Consider the following 20,289-nt stretch of genomic DNA (forward strand, 5'->3'; position numbering starts at 1 on the left):
CATTCAGTGTCACGGATCAAAATCAGTGAAATATTTTTATATGCGGAATAATTTGTCAAATATATAAATTGTAACTTACTTTAATTCTGTATTTGAAAATTATATTGATACATTTACAACAGTTTATTTACTTGTAATTCATTGTCTGCAACATTAGAGTTACAGCTTTGTAAAATAAACATACAAACATTAATTGATATTTACAAATACCTATAATCATAATTTACATTGAAAATCGTCCAATAATTAGCTGATCACGCAGTCCAGCGCCATCTTTAAACCGTCCTCTGTAGTCAATTCAAATTCTACCATTGTCGCATGGAATAGCGTCATTTGGTAGTGGAATTCGATGTCTAATGCACATGTTATGCAGAACAGCACATGCAACAGTTATGTTACAAGCCCTTTGTGCACTGTAAACAAGAGTAACACCACTATTATCAATGCATCTAAATCTTGATTTTAAAACTCCAAAGGCGCATTCGATAACATTTGTTGTTCTTATGTGCGCTGAATTGTATCTCTCTTGCGCTCCCGTGGTCGGATTAAATACCGGGGTCAGTAGCCATGGGCGCAACGGATACCCACTGTCTCCGAGTAACCATCCTTGTTTTATTATTCCGTTTTCAAAGAGGTCGTGTATGGAAGAATTTCTCCATATGTGTGAATCGTGTGTCCCGCCGGGCCATTTAGCTACTACATTTAGAAAAATCAAATCACTATCACAATCCTCTTGCACATTGATTGAATGGTAACCTTTCCTGTTAACGTATAAATGTTTGTCTACAGATGGGGATTTTATGCGTATATGCGTCCCATCAATAGCCCCTACCGTGTTTGGGAAATTGGAAATTCTACTGAAGTCTAGCATCAGTTTAGAGAGTCGTTGGTGGTCAACTGGCATACATATGTTTTCTCGTGATATCTGCACAAGACATTGATTCATGTCGCTTATAACGCGGCTTACACTTGCTCTTGATATGTTGTGAACGTCCCCTATCACTGCCTGAAAGCTGCCTGTTGCGTAAATCTTAATGCAACCATGACTTGCAATGATACAAGCAGTGCACGTGATCTTGCAGTAGGTATTTGAAGTCTATCCCCAAACATATTGCAAAGATTGATGATCAGAGGACGTGAAAGTCGGTACCTTACCGACGATAGCATCTTCATTTAAGTAATCTAGAGGGTTATCAATGTCTCTGAATATCCTTTCACGATTTCTGTGAGCGATGTGCATCAAAACAATCGCTGCCGCCATCTTTAAAATAAAGTTAGGATGATCTTAGGACATGGTGTATGCTGTCCGAACTTTAGGACGTACTTATGGCGAGGTCCTAAATTTAGGAGAGCTTCCAGAAACAGACTTAAGACTAAGACGTATCCGAAGACGTACCTAGGACACGCCATAGTCCTAAGATAGATTCGTGAACATGCCTGCAGTTTACCCAAGGACCTTTAAATCCATCGATATGCCAACCTGTAAGTCCTTCCACTTGTCAGGCTGTCGGTAAATATCCGATCTATATTTTATCATTTATTTGTCAAAACATTAAAACTACTGTTTTGTCCTTTTACATGTACAACTAAAAAACCTTTAACAAAATTAATTTTGTCAGAAGAACTACCGGGGTACCGTCAACACGCAACTTTTGTCTAATCTGATAAATCATATAGATACCAACTTTGAACCACAAAGCAAAAATTTTTTGACGTTAGAGATGATTTTTTCTCGCATTATCACCGGTGTGAGATCGGTTTGTCCGGTGTGAGACAGCAGTGTGAGATTTTTCTGTCTTACACTGTGTTTTACTACGCCGTTTTAAAACATAAACAAACGTTGTCTGCTGTAGGGAAATGCAAATTGGTGCATTGAGATTATCCATTAAGTAATTGTGTTGCTTAATTAATTACAATTTATCATATTTTTAATTAAAAAAACTGTCGTATGCTCTCATTTTGACTTGCACTATTTGAAGCACGCGGAGGAATAAACTAAAAGTAATCTTTTGAAAGTCATAACAGAAAGTTGTCAAACATCATTTTTAAGGTAATATATTGCGAGAAAAATAATCATTCATTATATACTCGTGTGGGATAGTGAAATTCCACCTCGGGGCCAAGATTCACGGTCTAGGACTCGGCAAAGCCTCGTCCTAGACCGTGAATCTTATCCCCTCGGTGGAATTTCACTATCCCACACTCGTAATAATGAATGATTCTATTAGTCTTATTCTGTACTTAATTATTTTTATCTCTTTACTATTTATCTGATAATCTGTTTATTAGCATCGATAACTCTTAACGGAAAACCGTCTATCGCTTCGCTTTATAAATTAAAAAGAAACATGATTTATAAATGTTGAAAAGCTAAGTGCTTAACATTTTTATTTAGTTTTACTGTTCTGTCATTTGGGGACTTAAGTTTCTGAAAAAAATGTACTTCTCATTCAAACATTATAAAAATGTATGTAGATACATGTATACTCTCAATTTATAAAAAAAAATACGTCCTTCTTTCTTTCTTTTTTTTTTACCGAACACTGATTACAAAAATATATAATAAAACATCTTGCTGAGTATTTTCTGTTAAATAACATCAATATATTCCTTTTTATCGATATCTCTAACGATTTTGTTTTTAAGCTATCCTTTATGGCTTTTTGGAAAAACAGTCTTAATGGAGTTTAACATAAAGTTTGGTTAAATTTGTTGATAAAGTGTTAAAAATAAATATAAAAAGTAATTAATCTAAGGGTTTATGTTTACAATGTAATGTAATTCAACAGCAGAAAACAATGGTCCCATTTTAATGTTTACCTAGCGTTAGTTATAATATCTGAGAGAAATATTTAAGATTGTTTTTAAATTCATCTTATCTTTCACTCTGAAAAATTCACACGAATATAACCAAAGTAAAAAAAGAGAGGAAAAAAATGCTGCTTTTTCATAGAAAACGTCAATAAACTTAAGACATTAAACATCGAAAAGTCTAGAAATATTTAGTTTCGAGTACCTTATGAATAGAACGTTTGCATAACTTAAAAAACCCAATCTATATTTACTCATACAGGTATAAAAGGCTGTTTCAAAGTTTAAATCTGCACTTTAAAGATATTATATTTAACGCTGCATTACTCATCATAAAAACATTTCTTTATGCGTGGTTCATTAGAGATAAGGAGATGTTACTTACGATATATGTAGCTTTATTTCTGGTTGTGCATATTATTCACAACGAAGCTACCGTCTTCAATGATGTTTTTGCTGTTCGAACAAATGATTATCCGAAATCTACGTGTCACAGAATGTCTAATATAAGAAGTAAGGGCCAATGTCTAGGAACATGCATAATCTCGGTGGATAGAATCGTCATGATCAGCCATGACGAATCTACAAATACCTGTATGTGTTGCAATGACATCACAGGAAGTGACATAACTGGTCCAAATTGGAAATCTTATGTCACATGTAAGTATTTTTTTTTCATCAAAATGGGTTAAGACTACGATTTCAGTGCTGTTTGGATTTGGCAATTTTCTAGCGATTCAATAATAATGTATCATGATAAGGTTAAAAAATTATATTCTGCTAAAAGTGATATATAACCTTCGTGTTTTCTAGTGCCAGCGCCCTGCGCTGAAGGTTATGTGACTTACAGGTTGATATCATACGAAATATGTATGAAGTATTTCCCAGTGCCTGCCTCTTATTCAACAGCCCAGGCGAACTGTCAAGCTGAAGGCGCCGATCTCATAAAGATTGATTCCCAGGAAAAGTACGACATATTCAAGGATTATCATGGTATGTTTAAATTATGTAACCGTATTTAATTGACTAAAATAGAAAGTGATGTGATTACTTTACGAAAACAAAATCTTAAGTAATAGACGAAATTCGGCATGATAAAGTTGTAGCATTTGTCAAAAAATATTATCTCTCAATTTTATATATACACAAAATTGTTTTTGACTTAGGGTTTTAGTTTTAAATTTCTAATACATTCTTTTAAACGTTCAGCAGCTTAAAAAATGTTTTAACAGACAAACTAACAATGCTGTTCATAATATTCATATATTCATTTGTAGAAAATATGCAACGACAAAGGTACATTTATTTTGAATAGAAAAAAAATTAACGTAAATTTTCATGTTTTTTTTTGGCTTGAAAATTTTTAAAAGCAATCAAATAAAAAAGATAAGTTTAAATGAAATTTAAATTATCATTTCGCACATTGTTGGTTGGTAAAATATTGATGGCATTTTGAGATAGCTATGTGATTCGCAATAAGAAAATTTAAAAAATTCACCAAATTAATTCCAGATAGCATGTATTCAAAATTGATGATTTTTAAAAAGATTTCTCATATCATTTCATCCCAACAGAATGCCGACAATATACTGTGAACGTATGACATTTGGCTGTGTAATCTATTTAGCGTTCTTGGTGGAATGCAGCTTCCGCTAAATCAAGTACATTGCTAAATGCCATGCATGTTTATATTAAAATAGTCACATTCAGGAATACGCTAATTCAAATCTACGCCAACTGTTCATAATTTATTTTCCGCCAAAGATTGTACATGCTAAACATAACACGTTTACAGTAAGTAATCATTATTATTAGTGTAGAGTTCCAATAAGTAAGATTTCCTAAATACAAATGAAGCTAATAAAAATTAAGTCAAATTACATTAATTTAAAAAAAAAAAAATTAGATCTCATCTATCATTTTTAGTAAAAAGTTAGTAAAAATCAAACTTTGACGTTGAATCAAGTTTTGCAAAACACGGTTTTACAGTTTATTACCCCTCAAATAGTTTTATAATCGGTAATAATTTTAAAAAAATGATCATGTTTGTAATGACCGTAAAATTTGAGAGATTTTAAAGAAACATTCCGGGGCTACTAGCAGGAAAAGTTGATAATTTTTCCAGTCATTTAAAAGTGAATTTTAGCATCAGCATTACAACAGTGGGACTTAATCTAAAAAAAAAAATAATAAAAAAAAGTTTTAAGCAACATTATACCTCCACAATTTATTTCTCTTCACAAAATGGTGTTGATAAAAATATATTTTTCATTTAAAATAAGCGTGACAAGATACAGAAAAGATCAAGTTAATTGTTAAAAAAATGTTGTTCAAAGGTTATACTGTTTTTAATTGTCAAAATGTTAAATATTCATTAAGATAACTAAACAATGTATTCTTATTCAATATCGAAAAAACGGTAAGTCACAAATGCTTCCATGCTATCTAGTCTGTTTTATATTTACAAAACTAGACTTTGACCCGTGCGTGCACGGGTTGACATTGCATATCAGACATTTACGAAATAGGTACATCGACACACCTTATTATTGACATTTACATAACAAAGCTATAAGCCTACAATAATGCTATTAATTTCACTACACTTTCTTTAGTTTGAATAATCTAACTGTGTTTCGGGAAAGGCCCTCACCTGACCTCACCACAGTTAGAATGCCTCCCTTATACCCGTAATGTAGCAGAAAATCGCTCCGGAACGATTTTTGAGAAAGTTAATGAAGTTGCCTTGAAAATAACAGTCAAATTCATCACAACAAACCTTTTTGAGACTGCAAATACCTTTCAACTAAAAATTCTAATCCAAAGAATGGAAAAATTCAACACCTTTTCACCAACGTACACGTATTATCTTTGTAAAACTGTGTCCGTAGGACATTATTCATTTAACGATAAAACATATTCTATCTTCACTCTCCTAACAAATATAATGTAACTTTTTTTGCATGTAATCAAATATTTTTGTCATCACGAAGACAAATGTAAGTACTTAGTTGAAATGTATATTTGTTATTTTATACTTTCTCTCACAAGAAATCATCAATATTTATGTACAGAATATATAGCAAAAGTCAAATGAAAATTTACCCGTATTTGTATTATCATTTCTGAGTTTATTCATGCCGATGTGATATTGTGGAAACATAAACTAAAGATCCCGTTAGGGTGAATGTATTGCGCAAGCGCAAGGTTGTAAAATCCAAAAAATCCAGGTGATTTCCGGGATTTTTTGAGGAATTTTCGTTGATTATTAATTAGCGAAGCTTAACTGAGAAAAAATAAAAGCAAATTGGTAATCTTCAAGTACCAATGATGTTTAAAATATATGAAACAAAAGACAGTCTTCTTCCGATTTCTCGGTATTAAAGACCAAAAATTTGAGTCTTTTATTTTAATATAGTAGCATAGATAGCATACAAATGATACTGTTAAAAAATAAAAAAATTAAATCATGTCAACTTTAGTACCAATCGCCAGTTACGATCTTATTCAATGATAATGACCAATATTTTTAATAAATTAAATTTAGTTCCAATCGCCAACAATGCATCCCTCCAAGTCTGGGTTCAAGGGGAAAAGGTTGGAGGTCAGTGGCAGTTTGATGACGGAACTCTAATACCTGGTTTCTGTCCAATCGAAATGAGTAATAATCCGGGGGAAGTGCATTTCCGGGCTCGTGGTTCTACATCGTTTAATTGTACTGATGCTCTTAACAACGATGAATTTCATTATTCGTGCGAATACCGTCGTCTGTTTTACTTCAATAATTGATATGAGATCAATAAACGAAATTCTGCAATAATTTTATGATATGTTGATGTCACTGAAAAATTACGGCTAAATATCGCCATACCCGAATGTGCCTGTCTGTTATATAGATACATTTGTTAAATGTAAAAGCACTGCTTATTTGCTTTGCATATTTATTGTAGATTGAAATATTGTACATCAATTTTTCCGTTTATCATATTTTGCTTGATGAGCATATAAACATGCAAAAATATATCATATTACTCTAATAACTGTTCATTACCAAAAACGATGATTTCTCATTTGAAATGGTTATTGAACCATGTTGGGTTAAAGGACAGGATTAGGTATAGATAAAAGTCTACCAGGATTTTACATTACAAACGAGTTGAAAATACCTATATAAATTTATCTAAAAGAATTCCCAGTACGGACATTCGAGTTTTTCAAAAAATGAAATAATGAGATATCTTTTGCAATTAAAATGATTTGATTTCTTGTTGAAAATTTATTCGGGTTACAAAAGCCATAGTTATATCCTCATTTTTATTGATCCAAAGTCGTATGTTTTATCTATGAAAATCTGTTCATTTGAAATAAAATAAAGACATTCGGGAATACAACAACTGTCTCATGATTTTTAATGGTATTGGTATGCCGTCATATAAGCTAAAATACAGAGATTCATCAATCTCAAATTAAAACACAATACACGAACTTTTATCTTAAAATATATATACATTTGCATGATCATTAAAAAACCCATCGAATTTGAAACTTTTCATTGAATACCTATAAAAGTACGTTTACCTAGCAAAATATAGATTTTATTTCACGGTTAACATAACAAAAATTGCATTGTTTGATAATTTTACCGCTAACGCCGATGATGAAATTTTATGCAATGCTAACTACCTTAATATTACTTCAAATCAACAAAGAAAAAAATTAATCGGTTAATATAAAACTCAGCCATTTTGTAAACGTTTCTTCATGAAATTTTACATGTTGTGATCATAATTGTCTGAAAATGTCCTTTGTTGCATGACAATTTATAACAAAATGCTATCTAAAAGCAATTTGTTATGTTCTTGTTTTTAAATCGCATTAGCCTAAGGATTTGATTCATGATCTATATGAAATAATATTGGTGACCAGTAAACCGCATCCAATGCTAATGCAATAAATTCATAATCCGATAAAGCCAGCAAATTATTTTTTGGTTTGCGTAGATAAAACACAAATAATTAAGCTTATTTGAATGTTAATTTTTTCATTTATTTTTGTTGTGTTTATTTTGTTTTGACATTGCAACAAATGTTGATCTTATATTAAGTATGCTAAATTTATATTAATTTAATCTCACAAAATGAACAACAAAAAATTCTAATCCTCACCAATGCAAATCAAGCATGTACCCAGCCCTATAATTTAGTATACTTATGTACAAATAATATAATTGATTTCCTCTGAAATATTTTATAGAGTTGCAAGATAAATTCTTTTATCCAATTTTATAGATCATTAACCGTTTTAGTATGAAAAGTAGATTAAACTCAATTAAATATTTGTTCGTAAAGCCCCCTTTATATAAATACTGTTCGAAGACAGTAGTCGATGTTAATGCCATGTCATTTGTGCGTCTTTAGGTAGCAAGAGACAGTTTCGGATAAAGTACCCATATCAATATTTTTCTAAAATCAAGAGTTGCTGTTCTTGAAGGCCTATGACTGTTGTTAAAATTCATGAAATGATTTTAGTGATTATCATTTGTTACAGGTATGTCACCTTTTGAAATTGATATGCATTATTTAGGCCCCATATGTTAGGTGTATGAGAATCAGAAGTAAAATGCGAAACCTGCGGCTATGACTGTTGTGTTGACTCTACACAGTGAAATTGCAAGTTACAGACGGGGGGTCAAATAAAACGAAAAGTAGGTGGATTGGACATTGTCAACTATACACCGGTAAGTTTCTGACATGTGATGGTGCAACATGCACGCGGTACGGAATGTCAACCCTTCTCAGGGAATCACCTGGGGGAGGTCTAAAAAGCTGAAAAATCATGAAAAATTTGCAAAATATGAAAGAGTTCATTAAATTATTTTTTTTAACAATAATACTTTTATAATTCTAACAGGTTTTGTTTTAAATTTTTAATTTTTTTTTTCAAATCGGTGCAACATACGTGTGGTTTGGTTTTTGATATATCCTGAATTAGTTATCAATATTTATGGAACACACAAATCAAGGGTTAATAACATGCTTAATTAAGTTAAATATAAAATGAATGAAGACAAATAACATTATAGAATTGTTGATATACAAAATTCTTTGTAACATTATAACATATTTTTGTCTATAGTATCTTGTCTTCGCAGCTTACAATTGTTATAGAGGAAAATTATAATGGTTACTGCTGGGACGCATACTGAGCTTAATGTACAATTTTTCGATGTTTTTAATTGTATTTTGCCAATACGGTTACCTGCTGAAAAACAATTTTTATTTTGACGACGTGTTCTTTTCTACGAATGTGATATATAAGCGTTTGACTTTGATTTTGAACCTTGAATCATAATTTGGTTACGACAAATCTAAAAATTGTATGTGGTCAAATGATTATTATCGGTTTTAGTTTATCATGTTTTAATTAACACTAAACTAGAGACTGGCGGTTCTACCAAAATAAAAGGCCTAAGCCAAAAGTTGTCAATACATTACAATAATGGCTCCTTATGATACAAGTATGTTATTGTGTGGTGTAAATTATCATTATCTTTTTGTGTGTGTTAGGATTTTATAAATATGTTCTTGCATGATTTTAATTCTCTTTTTCTCGTTGTAGATATATATGTACGAGCCACCTGAATCACAGCGAAGATCCGCATAAATTCAAAATTATATTGAATGTTTTTAATCTTGAGGACAAGATTTTTTGTTAGTGGGGGGAATTTATCATAACAGAAATTCTATAGAAATTGGTTAAAGTACATGCGTTAAATAGATAGCGTATGTTTATTTATGTTCATGGAGAAATGTGTTATTAAGTCCAGTGATGAGCCTGTCGACACCGGGTCAGAAATCTAAATAAAACGCTACTACTGACCACGGTGCGTCAGATCATTAGTATGCACTTGATCGCATTTACTTATTAGGAGGAGAATGTTGTAGCGTAGTGTCCGTGTGTATAGAATGGGGGTGCGGGAAACACAGCTCTCAGTAGTCATCTGGAAGCTGTCTTTCTGCCTCCTCTTTTATACAGGTAAGATAAATTATAACGCTTGCGTGCATTCTCAAAAGTAAAGTTAACAGATTCAGAGGGTTCAACTAATATTTTATTTTCAGAGATTTTTGTAATAAATATTAATGTTGATAAACTTTATTGTAATTAATATTGATATTTATTGTTAAAATGTCATATTCAATTATTAAAAGAGTAGTCATCTGGAAGCTGTCTTTCTGCCTCCTCTTTTATACAGACTGGGACTCGGGCTACTCCCAATGTAGAGGATGAGACATTTTGGAAACACCTTGGCTAGGGCACCCGCCAAGTGTTGGGATGTTGGAACAAAGATCTCGAGGATCTTAATAAATTAAATATCATAACACTCCATATAACTCCAAGTCGACTATCATAAAATAGATTGGAGGCATTATGATATAGGGGTGGACATTATGATATTCTTATCAAAACCAGTTTGTAGAACATTTTAAAAGCTTTTGATCTATAATGTTCTTTAGAAATTGGTGATTGGTGATTGGCATTATAAAGAGTGAATTAAAGGTACTTCTGGTGAATGGGAACTATGGATATTCTAGTTAAGGAGTTTAAAAGACACACATCCCCTTGCTACAATGAATTGCAAGACAAGCTACTGACAAACAATTTAATAAAACAGGACTATCAATAGTCTCCTTTGAAGTCATCTTTTCGTAAGTTCTATGGACGATACAACGACCTTGTCAGCAAATACAATCTTCTATAGGGTCGCATGCAGACTGACGTTTGTCATACAAATTGTTAGACCATAATTAATCACCTTCTCCGTTTTTCCCCGATTACGATGAAGAGCACACGGCGGGTGTGACCAGTCAGCAGAGGGTGCTCATTACTCCATGGCATCTGATCCTACCTCTATCTTTTTAGAGGTCCGTGTTGCCCTATTTTGAATTTGTATTTCGTTTTATGGATTTTTGAGATGGATGACAGTTTCTTATTGTATTTTTATCATTGTATTAAAAAAAACTGTCCCGTGTCACCTTAACAACTCATCAAACTTTGTCTTAGTTATCTTTAAATATAAATACAGGCGCCTGTTAGAATTTTTTTCTTAAAGGGGCATGGTCACGAATTTGGCCAAATTTTTTTTTCCGTTTTGACTGTTTACAATTTTGTTAATGCATATCTAATAGCCACCAAAAATTTGAGCGTCAGTCGTTGAGATGTAGGCGGTATACAAAAATTACACTTCTTTGTTATGTAAACAAAACTCAGGTCATGTTTTTGTTTACATTATGTGATTTGGAAAGAAAACTTAAGTTTACGACTTGAAATGAATGTGATGAACGTTAAAACCAGACTCTTTAGTGTGTTCAAAAAGAATAAAGAGAAAGACATACATTCCTTTTATAGGAAAGTATTACGCTAAATGGCACTGTTTTGTTGATATCCGAAATAGCAAGGCATGAATAAGCTTTACTCTTAGTTGGCGAATTATATTTCCTATAAATAATCAGATGCATATGTAAATAAAAACGTGATTTGAATCATAATGTATTTAACTGTATTTAAATGTTTCATTTTCAAGGCAAACGGATAAGTGTAACATTTTAGTAATTTATGTGTAATTCAAGATTTAAAAGAGGTTGTCACTGCATAGTAATTAAAGAAGTGCAAGGCGCAATTCTCGCACAAACAATACAATTTGCCGGATGCCTCATATGGACACAACCGTGATCGGCCAATCACAAAAAAGCTTGTAAAGGATCTTTGACTGGAATATTAAGGGGGAACAGGATACATATCACAAGACTATCATTGCAATGATGATTTGATGTGCTAAATCTATCATGACATCATAACTGATTTGACTGAATATTGGTTTGATCTTTTATTTATTAAGACGTCATACAGGATTTGATAGATCTTTTTAGGTAGTAAACGACTCTTAAGAAGTCATAATCAAAACATGAACTGGTAGATATTTAACCTTTTTCATTTTAAAAAGTAAATCTACAAAATTTTTAGCTGTTAATATAATCAGGTATATATTCTGATAATGATCTGTTTATGTTAATTGATAAATGTAAATAATGCATTACCTTTGTTATGGTTCCAAACAGATTTTGTCGCAAAAGGTCAGAATTCCAGAATAAGGGGTAGGGGTGATTTCTCTTGTAATAGTTATGTTAAATGCCAAGAAAGTTGCCGTCAAAACTTTATAGGAGGGTTGTTCGGAAATTATTGAGACACCATAAATATTTTCATTTCTAAGTGACAAATTTTGGTTACAATTGAAATAAACATTGACGAAACCTAAACAAATAATGAAACAAAGTCATATTAAAAAATATTTATTTTTTTTTGTTTACAACAACATACATAAACATGTCTGTGGGTACCCGACACAGGCGGCATAAACTCGGAGATCAATAAACTCACACAGATACTTACTAAGTGTCGGTGGACCAACAATGAACAGTAAAGGAAATTAAATTATATATGCTCATTTTGCTATTCATTGTCACTAACTTGTGTGCAAGTTTCACTAGTGTTCGAGTAGAAATACAGAGATAGTACACATATATGTACCAAACAATAGAAATCTGACAAAGACGGTTTACTGAATTTTGACGTCAAGGCGGCGCAGCGAATACACATCAAAATGGTAGGAAACACGGTATAAGACCTTTACAGGCCAAGTAATTGCTTAAACAAGAACAATACAATATAAAGGAGTCTAGGGCTTCATTTTATTGAATTCTTTTTAATTACTTTTTAACTAGATTTAAAACAAACGGACTAAATATCTACTACTTTTTACACAAAAACTGATGTCAATAGTTCTTGTATATGTACAGAATTTAACAGATGTTTCACAGAAAGCTGACTTGTGGGTAGAAATAATTCGGTTTTTTCACACAAAAAATCAAAAATGGAGGAAACACTTAAACTTTGGTATCTTGAAAATAAATAGGCGAGAAATGAAAAATAATTCATGTTTTCTGTTTGATTGTGAGGCTTATGAAACATAGAAACAAGGAAAAGTTTCGGATTGCGCCGGGTCACTGGACGTAAGGAAGTTTGTCAGCTTACCAGAAATGATCTAATGATGTCATTGACTGGATATTGTTCAGAAAAATTAATGATATCCTGGTTAACTTTTTTATGATATTTCAATGGTTTATTTTTTTTCTCAGAGAAGTTAGAGAAACTGTCTCAATAGTTTCCAAACAACCCTCGTAAGTTATAAAGCACCAGATAAGGTTGATATATGAAAATTTTATAACAATTTCATTGACAATTTTTTATGTGCTATCACATTTTGTTCAAATTTAGAATAAAAAACTTCAAAGTTTGAAGTGCTGAGTTCAGCAATATTTCGATAAAATTATGATATTGCTATGTAAAAAAAACATGTTGTAAACAATTTTGAAATTTGTTTTAGTTCTCAAAATTAATGAATATGATTTGCAATTAAATTCTATCCAATAAAATAATTATTGCACAAAATTGAAAATGTTAAAAAGATTCATAATGCCAGAAAAAGAGAAGAGTTCTTAGCAAAATATCTTTCCTGCAAGGTAAGAAAGTAGTCAGGAAAATGATATATGTTGTAGTGGACATCTTAATGTAAATGTGTTAAAAAAAGGCAAAAAATTCATTGACAATTAATTTTACACTGCAACCTCCTGTTCCCCTTTTAACAAATGTAAACAACATGACACGGTCTTTTTACACACACTTTTTAAAAGCCAATGGTAACCTCTGTTTCGTGTTTTTAACTTCACAACTGACTCTCGAATTCTGCTTGATCACCAGAAATATATTACTTAAGCAATATAAACAAACAAAATAAGAAAATAATGATCACAGTCATGACCATGCGCTTCTACGTTTACAGATGAGCTTTCAGTCTGCTAAATATGACGATGTTATATATTGTAACTTTAAAATAAAAATATGATGAAATTCATATTTTGTCATTTTAAGTGATAAAGTGGTAGGAATGCATTTGTTTTGAATGTTAATTACTATACTGTAGAAACAAATATTTTCGTTGGGTCAATATTTCGTTGTTTTTGAACAAAATAATATTTCGTTGGTATTTAATTTCTTCTTATTTTAATATGTTTGTTTTCATTCATACTTGGGTGAAAAATATATCATTGATTTCATTTTGTTGATTAATACTGCCAACGAAAATAACGAAATTAAATCCTCAACAAATATTTCTGCTTCTACAATAAATGACAACCACATGATCCATTAGCTTTTACCACAGATGGACATGCTGTACATTTACCTGTATTAGCTTAAGTACGTTCCAAATTTCATATAGTCATACAGACCACTGCAAAAAACAGATTGCCAAACACAACTTTTCGGTTAAAGAAAGGCCTTAGCTCTTAACTTGCCTGAGGCTAAAAAGGCATAAAATCTGATAAATTCCAAGGATAACACACCCAAATAAAACCCTACAATAAATCAAAATGTGTGCCTAGGTATGCAATACTCAGAATCAAATATCTGTTCATGTACATATATAACTGAAGTTTGGGGAAATGAAAAGCTCTCTCCGGACATTTTTTTATTTGGACACATATATTTAATTATATACTAACTATGATCGTAGATCTGAACAAAAAATATTTAGAAATTTAAGCAATAAGGAAATATAGATGGAATAGATGCCTTCATTGGTATTAATATGGGGACAACAGTGTATCAAGTGTGCTTCAATAGAGCAGTTCGCAATCTCACAAAAATGCATGCTGACGAAAGACCAAAACTTCATCTAGCCGCCACTAGAGATTTTATGTGGCAGCCTCCAGATAATCATAAGCCAAAGAAATCAGTGGCGGGCGCCAAATATATTTCATTCACCTTGCTAATGGGCTTCCGTATCAATGACCATGAAAACATAAAAGAGTAAAGGTCAAGGTCAGTACAAAACATTAATGGTCAATAAAAGTAAATCATCAATTATCTATCAATACAGGTCGACGACTGACAGGTCGACCTGTCAGACTGTCTACCCGTCAACATATCAAATTGTCGACATGTCAGCCTGTCTACCCGTTGGCCTGTCTACCCGTTGGCCTGTCTACCCGTGGCCCTGTCTGACCATCGACTCGCCAACCTGCCGACCATTTTTACCTTTCAACCCATCGACATGTCAACCCGTTGACCTTTTAACCCATCGACCTTTCAACCTGTCAATCCGTTGACCTGTCAACTTATCGACATGTCAACCCTTCCACTTGTCAAACTGTCAATATATAACCGATCTATCAACAACAAAACTCAATATGTTATTAGAGCTACCGGGGGTACCGTCAACACGCCACTGTTGTCTTACCTGATTAATTATCTAGATAACAATTTTGAATCACTACGCAAAAATTATTTGACATTAGAGCTACTTTTGTCTTCTTCTGTACATGAGCCAAAATTATTCAAATCTCTTCTTTATCTATCTGATAATCTTTTAGTACGTAGGTCATTAGCAAATATAACTGTCTATGGTTTTGCTTCAAAAGTAAAGAAAAAATATCTTATCAGTATTATTGATAAGCTCAGTGCTGAACATTTTTTTTACTGCGCTGTCATTTGGGGAGTTAAGGATCAATTGAAACAAAATGTACATTTTATTCAAACATTATAAAAATTAATGTAGATACATGCACGCTCTTAATTTCAATAAAGATGCCTCTCGTTCCATTTTGCTTTAGCGAACACTGATTCTAAGCTCTGTAGTTGTACTTTATATATGAATAAAAATTCTGCAGAGTTTTTTTTCTTTTTAGTAACATCAATATTATTTTGTTTACTATGTTGTCTAACGATTTTGTTCTTAATTTGCAGAAAACAGTCTTCATGTTTAACAATAAGTTTGGTAAAGTTTGGAAAAATTTGTTGATAAAGTGTTAAAAATAGATATAAAAAATTTAAACTTACTAAAGATGTATGTTAACAATGTGATGTAATTAAACACAAGAAGACAATGGTCCCCTTTTAATGTTTACCTTGCTTAGGTAATAATATTTGAAAAAAAAATTTGAGATTGTTTTCACATGCATTTTGTTTTTTACTCTATTATATTTCCCACGAATATAAAAGAAGTAAAAAAAGATATATGCTGCTTAATCAAAGAAAACGTCAATAAACTTGAAACATTTAATTATTATAGAGTCTAAAAATATTTAGTTTTGAGTACTTAACGGACAGAACGTTTGCATAGCTAAAAAACCCCTCAAAGTTAAATGTTCTGAACAATTACTCATAAAACTATAAAATGCTGCTTGGAAGTTTCAATCTGCACTTAAAGTATTTTGTTTTAAAAGCCTGCATTTCTCATAATAAAAACATATTTTTATTTATGCGTGGTTCATAACATAACAAAATGTTACTAACGACATATGCAGCTTTATTTCTGGTTGTGCATATTATTCGCAACGAGGCTACGGTCTTCATGAATGTTTTTGCCATTCAGACATATTATTATCCGAAATCTTCGTGTCACCAAATTTCTAATATCAAAAGTAAGAGCGGTTGTTTAGGAACATGCATAATCTCGGTGGATCGCAATGTCATGATCACCCACGATGAATCTACAAGCACCTGTATGTGTTGCAATGACATCACAGGAAGTGACATAACTGGTCCTAATTGGAAATCTTATGTCCCACGTAGGTGTAAGTATCTAATTCTTTTTAATCATAAAGATATTTTATTTGAAAGTGACTTGAAACTACACCTTTTTAGGGTAAATCAATAGTAAGACGCTTCTTATTTTTTGACGTGTAAAGTATTAAAATACTCATTTAGTATTCTGAAATAGAACGTGTCTTTTATCATAAACCCTTCGCAAAAGGTTGTGACAACGCAGGTTATACAGTAGTTATGTGTATCAATGAATAAAAATATACCTCTTATGTTTCCCAGTAACTAATACTTAAAAATACACTTTTAATGCCAATGGATACCAATTTACTTACGTTATGAATATTGAAAAAGAACTTAGTTTTGTTTTTATGTTATGGTTTTTTCCCCACAACTTCGTCCCGATATTTTTTCTCTTATTTTTTTTTGAATGCATTAACATATATGCAACATGTTTCTTTAAATTAGAATAATACTTACTTTGTAAATATCAGTATCTTAAATTCAATCTATTTGACATTTACATGTATAGTGCTTTAATAAGGCTATATGGCTGTGAATATTATTAAAACGCTGTATCGCAATAATTTGAATATACAGTAATTAAAAACTATATGGCTGTGAATATTATTAAAACGCTGTATCGTAATAAACTTAATATACAGTAATTAAAAACTTCATATGTCAGTGGTGTGCAATAAGTGTATTTTCTTTAAAATTCAGGTTAATGATTTTCAATTTAATTCATGGACACAAACATGTTCTAAAAAGGGTTGAAATTCACTTTTAACTATACTACTACTACTACTACTACTACTACTACTACTACTATGGCTTATATTTTTACGTATACAGGATAACACATTTAGCTAAAAAACACTAGTGCACATTGTGGTCCTTGAAACGTATTTACAGACAACTATATGCAGAAACTGATAGAACATACAACACATATATTTCTGAGAGATGAATAAATGTAGATTATATGTGATTTAAAGTACATGTAATTGCCAAGCGTAGAGCCAGACATTATATAAAGCTTGAATGAAAATAAAATACAGGCTATTACTACAACGCCGAATGAAAATATTTTCTGAGGTATGCATATTTATAAGATTGTAAAGTTTGGCGACATGTTAAAATAGAGATAGATTATTCCATAAAAGAGCGTCGTAAACTGTAAAAGAATAGGAATTATAAGAACTAAACAGATCCGTTTGTAAAATTGACAATAACTTGGTAAATTTGTTTTTTTTGTTTCAGATATAGACTCGGATTTCACTACCCTTTTTTTTTACTAGCGATTCAAAAATGTTGTACCATATGCAAGCTTAAAAAATCACTAAAAAGTAGTGATATATTATCTGTGTGTTTTGTAGTACCCTGTGCTAACGGTTATGCGACTTACTATTTGATGCCATACCAAATATGTCTGAAGTATTTCCCAGGACCTGTCTCATATTCAACAGCTCAGGCCAACTGTCACGCTCAAGACGCCGATCTCATAAAGATTGATTCCCAGGAAAAGTACGACATATTCAAGGATTATCATGGTATGTATTAATTATATAAAGGTATTTAAATTTGATTATATGGAAGGTGATGTGATTGTTTTACAAAAACAAAATTTTTAGAAACAGACAAATTTTGGTTTGATGTTTCTTTAATTATATATATACATAAAATGTTTTTGATATAATGAAATCAACTTAAGATTACCCTAAACTCAGGGTTTCAGTTTTCTAAAACATTCTTTTAACTGTTAAAAATTTCAAGTCAAAATTGTTCTAACAGACAAAATGACAATGTTATTCATAACTATAAATTTTTTGTTCATACTTATTTGTCGAAAATATGTAACGACAAAGATTTATTTATTTTGAATAGAAGAAAATAAATAAAATTTCAAAAAATCTTTTTTGCTTTATTACCTTTCAAGCATTTTTCAATCTATATTATTATACACATTTTTTATCGGTAAAACATCAATTACATTTCAGGATAAGTACTTGATGCACAAAAAAATAAAGTTACACAAAATCAAATCCAGATGGCATATATATATATATATATATATATATATATATATATATATATATATATATATATATATATATATATATATATATATATATATATAAAGAGTTATATATATAACAAATTTACGATTTTATTCACTTTTTTAACTCATTTCACCCCCACTCATGTTATGTTAATGCAGCAGAGTTTCTGTTAGTAAGATTTTTGTAAAACAGAACCCGAAAAAAACGAAGCTTATCAAAAGTGCTGTTGATTTATTGTTTTAATGAAAATTAGATAATAAGACAAGTACAATTTTACACAATTCACTGGTTTGACAGTTCAGCAACTTAACATGCACAAATCAATTGTCACAATGTTTTTCAACAAGTCAGCACAACAATTCATAGGCACCAGTTGATTTGGTGTGTGCAAACGAAACACGGGTATATGCCACGACGAATATTCGAACTGTCTTAAAAAAATTCTCACAATCGAACATCTTCGTCCTCATTAATGACCTGAAATACGTAAAAAACACAACAGCAGGAAAAGGAAAATATGACTGTTAGGGAAGGGAGGGTGGGATTTTGACAGATGCAGATAACGAGCTTAAATTTTTTGAAAATACATTGCCCACCTTTTCTGGATTTTATTATCTCAGAGGGATGATTTGAAAGGACAAACCTGACCCCAGTAAGTTAAAAGTCCCCCCCCCCCCCCCGAACCGATCCCGACCTAATTTTTTTATTTTGCATACAAGATACAGTAATTCAAATATATGAAATAAAGGCACCTTTTTTCTATGGAAAAAAATAAATGCTATTTTTTCCAATATACTGCACAATAGTTAATATCATATGGCTTTTGTTTACGCTGATATTAAAATACGATATGTGTGGATCGTAAGGGAATATAGTTTTGATAACATGGAATATAATAGCAAAAATATATCACTACAGAGTTTTGTACCTTTTTCAAAAAAATGTTGATAAAAATATTTGTTACAAAATACAAAGGTTGAGTCAATGGTTAGAGATTTTTTGTGGGGGATGATCGACATTAAGATACCAACTACATGTATATATGAGTGAATATTGAAGAAATAGTAAGCCACACGTCCTTCCAAACTATCTAGTCACTTTTACATTTTCATAGTAGCATACAAATTACAATGTTGGAAAATAACTATTTTGAATTAATTTTACTTCAGGACCAATTGCCAAAAATGTTGAAATTGAAGTCTGGGTTCAAGGGGAAAAGGTTGGAGAGCAGTGGCAGTTTGATGACGGAACTCCGATACCTAACATCTGTCCAATAAGAATGGGGGATAATGCAGATCAAGTACATATGCGGGCCAAAAGCTCTAATTCTTTTAAATGTAGTGATGCTGAGAACGCCCGTCTATGTAATTATTCGTGCGAATACCATTTTCTGTCGTCATTCAATAATTAATTTGAGAACAATAATTGAAACATTGAATTGATGATACGTTTATGTCAAGGAACATTTATGGCAAAATATTGCCACACTCGCCTGTTTGCTGTCTGTTATATAGCAACATTTGTTTAACGTAAATGTGTTGCTTTTTTGCTTGCATATTTGTTGTAAATTGAAATAATAAATTATTCATTGAACATTTTGTTTGTTATTTAAACATGCAAAAATGCCTCAAATTGTTCTTATAAATGCAGATTTATTAAAAATGATGATTTCTCTTCTGAAATCTTTATTCAACCATATCGTGTTTAAAGACGCAACTTCATATAAATAAAAGTCTCTATGGATTTGACATTAAGC

The 20,289-nt window shown here is 31.4% G+C and overlaps 2 protein-coding genes across 2 annotated transcripts; both read left to right on the forward strand.

Moving 5' to 3' along the window:
- The first annotated feature begins 1,292 nt into the window (after nt 1–1,292).
- On the forward strand, nt 1,293–6,600 carry LOC128174082 (uncharacterized). Its single transcript, XM_052839717.1, has 4 exons — nt 1,293–1,380; nt 3,208–3,471; nt 3,625–3,804; nt 6,359–6,600. The coding sequence occupies exons 1-4, from the start codon at nt 1,293–1,295 to the stop codon at nt 6,598–6,600; spliced, it is 774 nt and encodes a 257-aa protein (XP_052695677.1).
- Nucleotides 6,601–16,210: 9,610 nt separating this feature from the next.
- LOC128171791 (uncharacterized) lies at nt 16,211–19,977 on the forward strand. The gene is made up of 3 exons (XM_052837581.1): nt 16,211–16,496; nt 17,850–18,023; nt 19,703–19,977. Exons 1-3 carry the CDS (start codon nt 16,211–16,213, stop codon nt 19,942–19,944), a joined length of 702 nt encoding a protein of 233 aa, XP_052693541.1. The 3' UTR covers nt 19,945–19,977.
- Nucleotides 19,978–20,289: the final 312 nt, after the last annotated feature.

Source organism: Crassostrea angulata, chromosome 2 (assembly GCF_025612915.1).
Source record: "Crassostrea angulata isolate pt1a10 chromosome 2, ASM2561291v2, whole genome shotgun sequence".
Taxonomy (NCBI): Eukaryota; Metazoa; Mollusca; class Bivalvia; order Ostreida; family Ostreidae; genus Magallana; species Magallana angulata.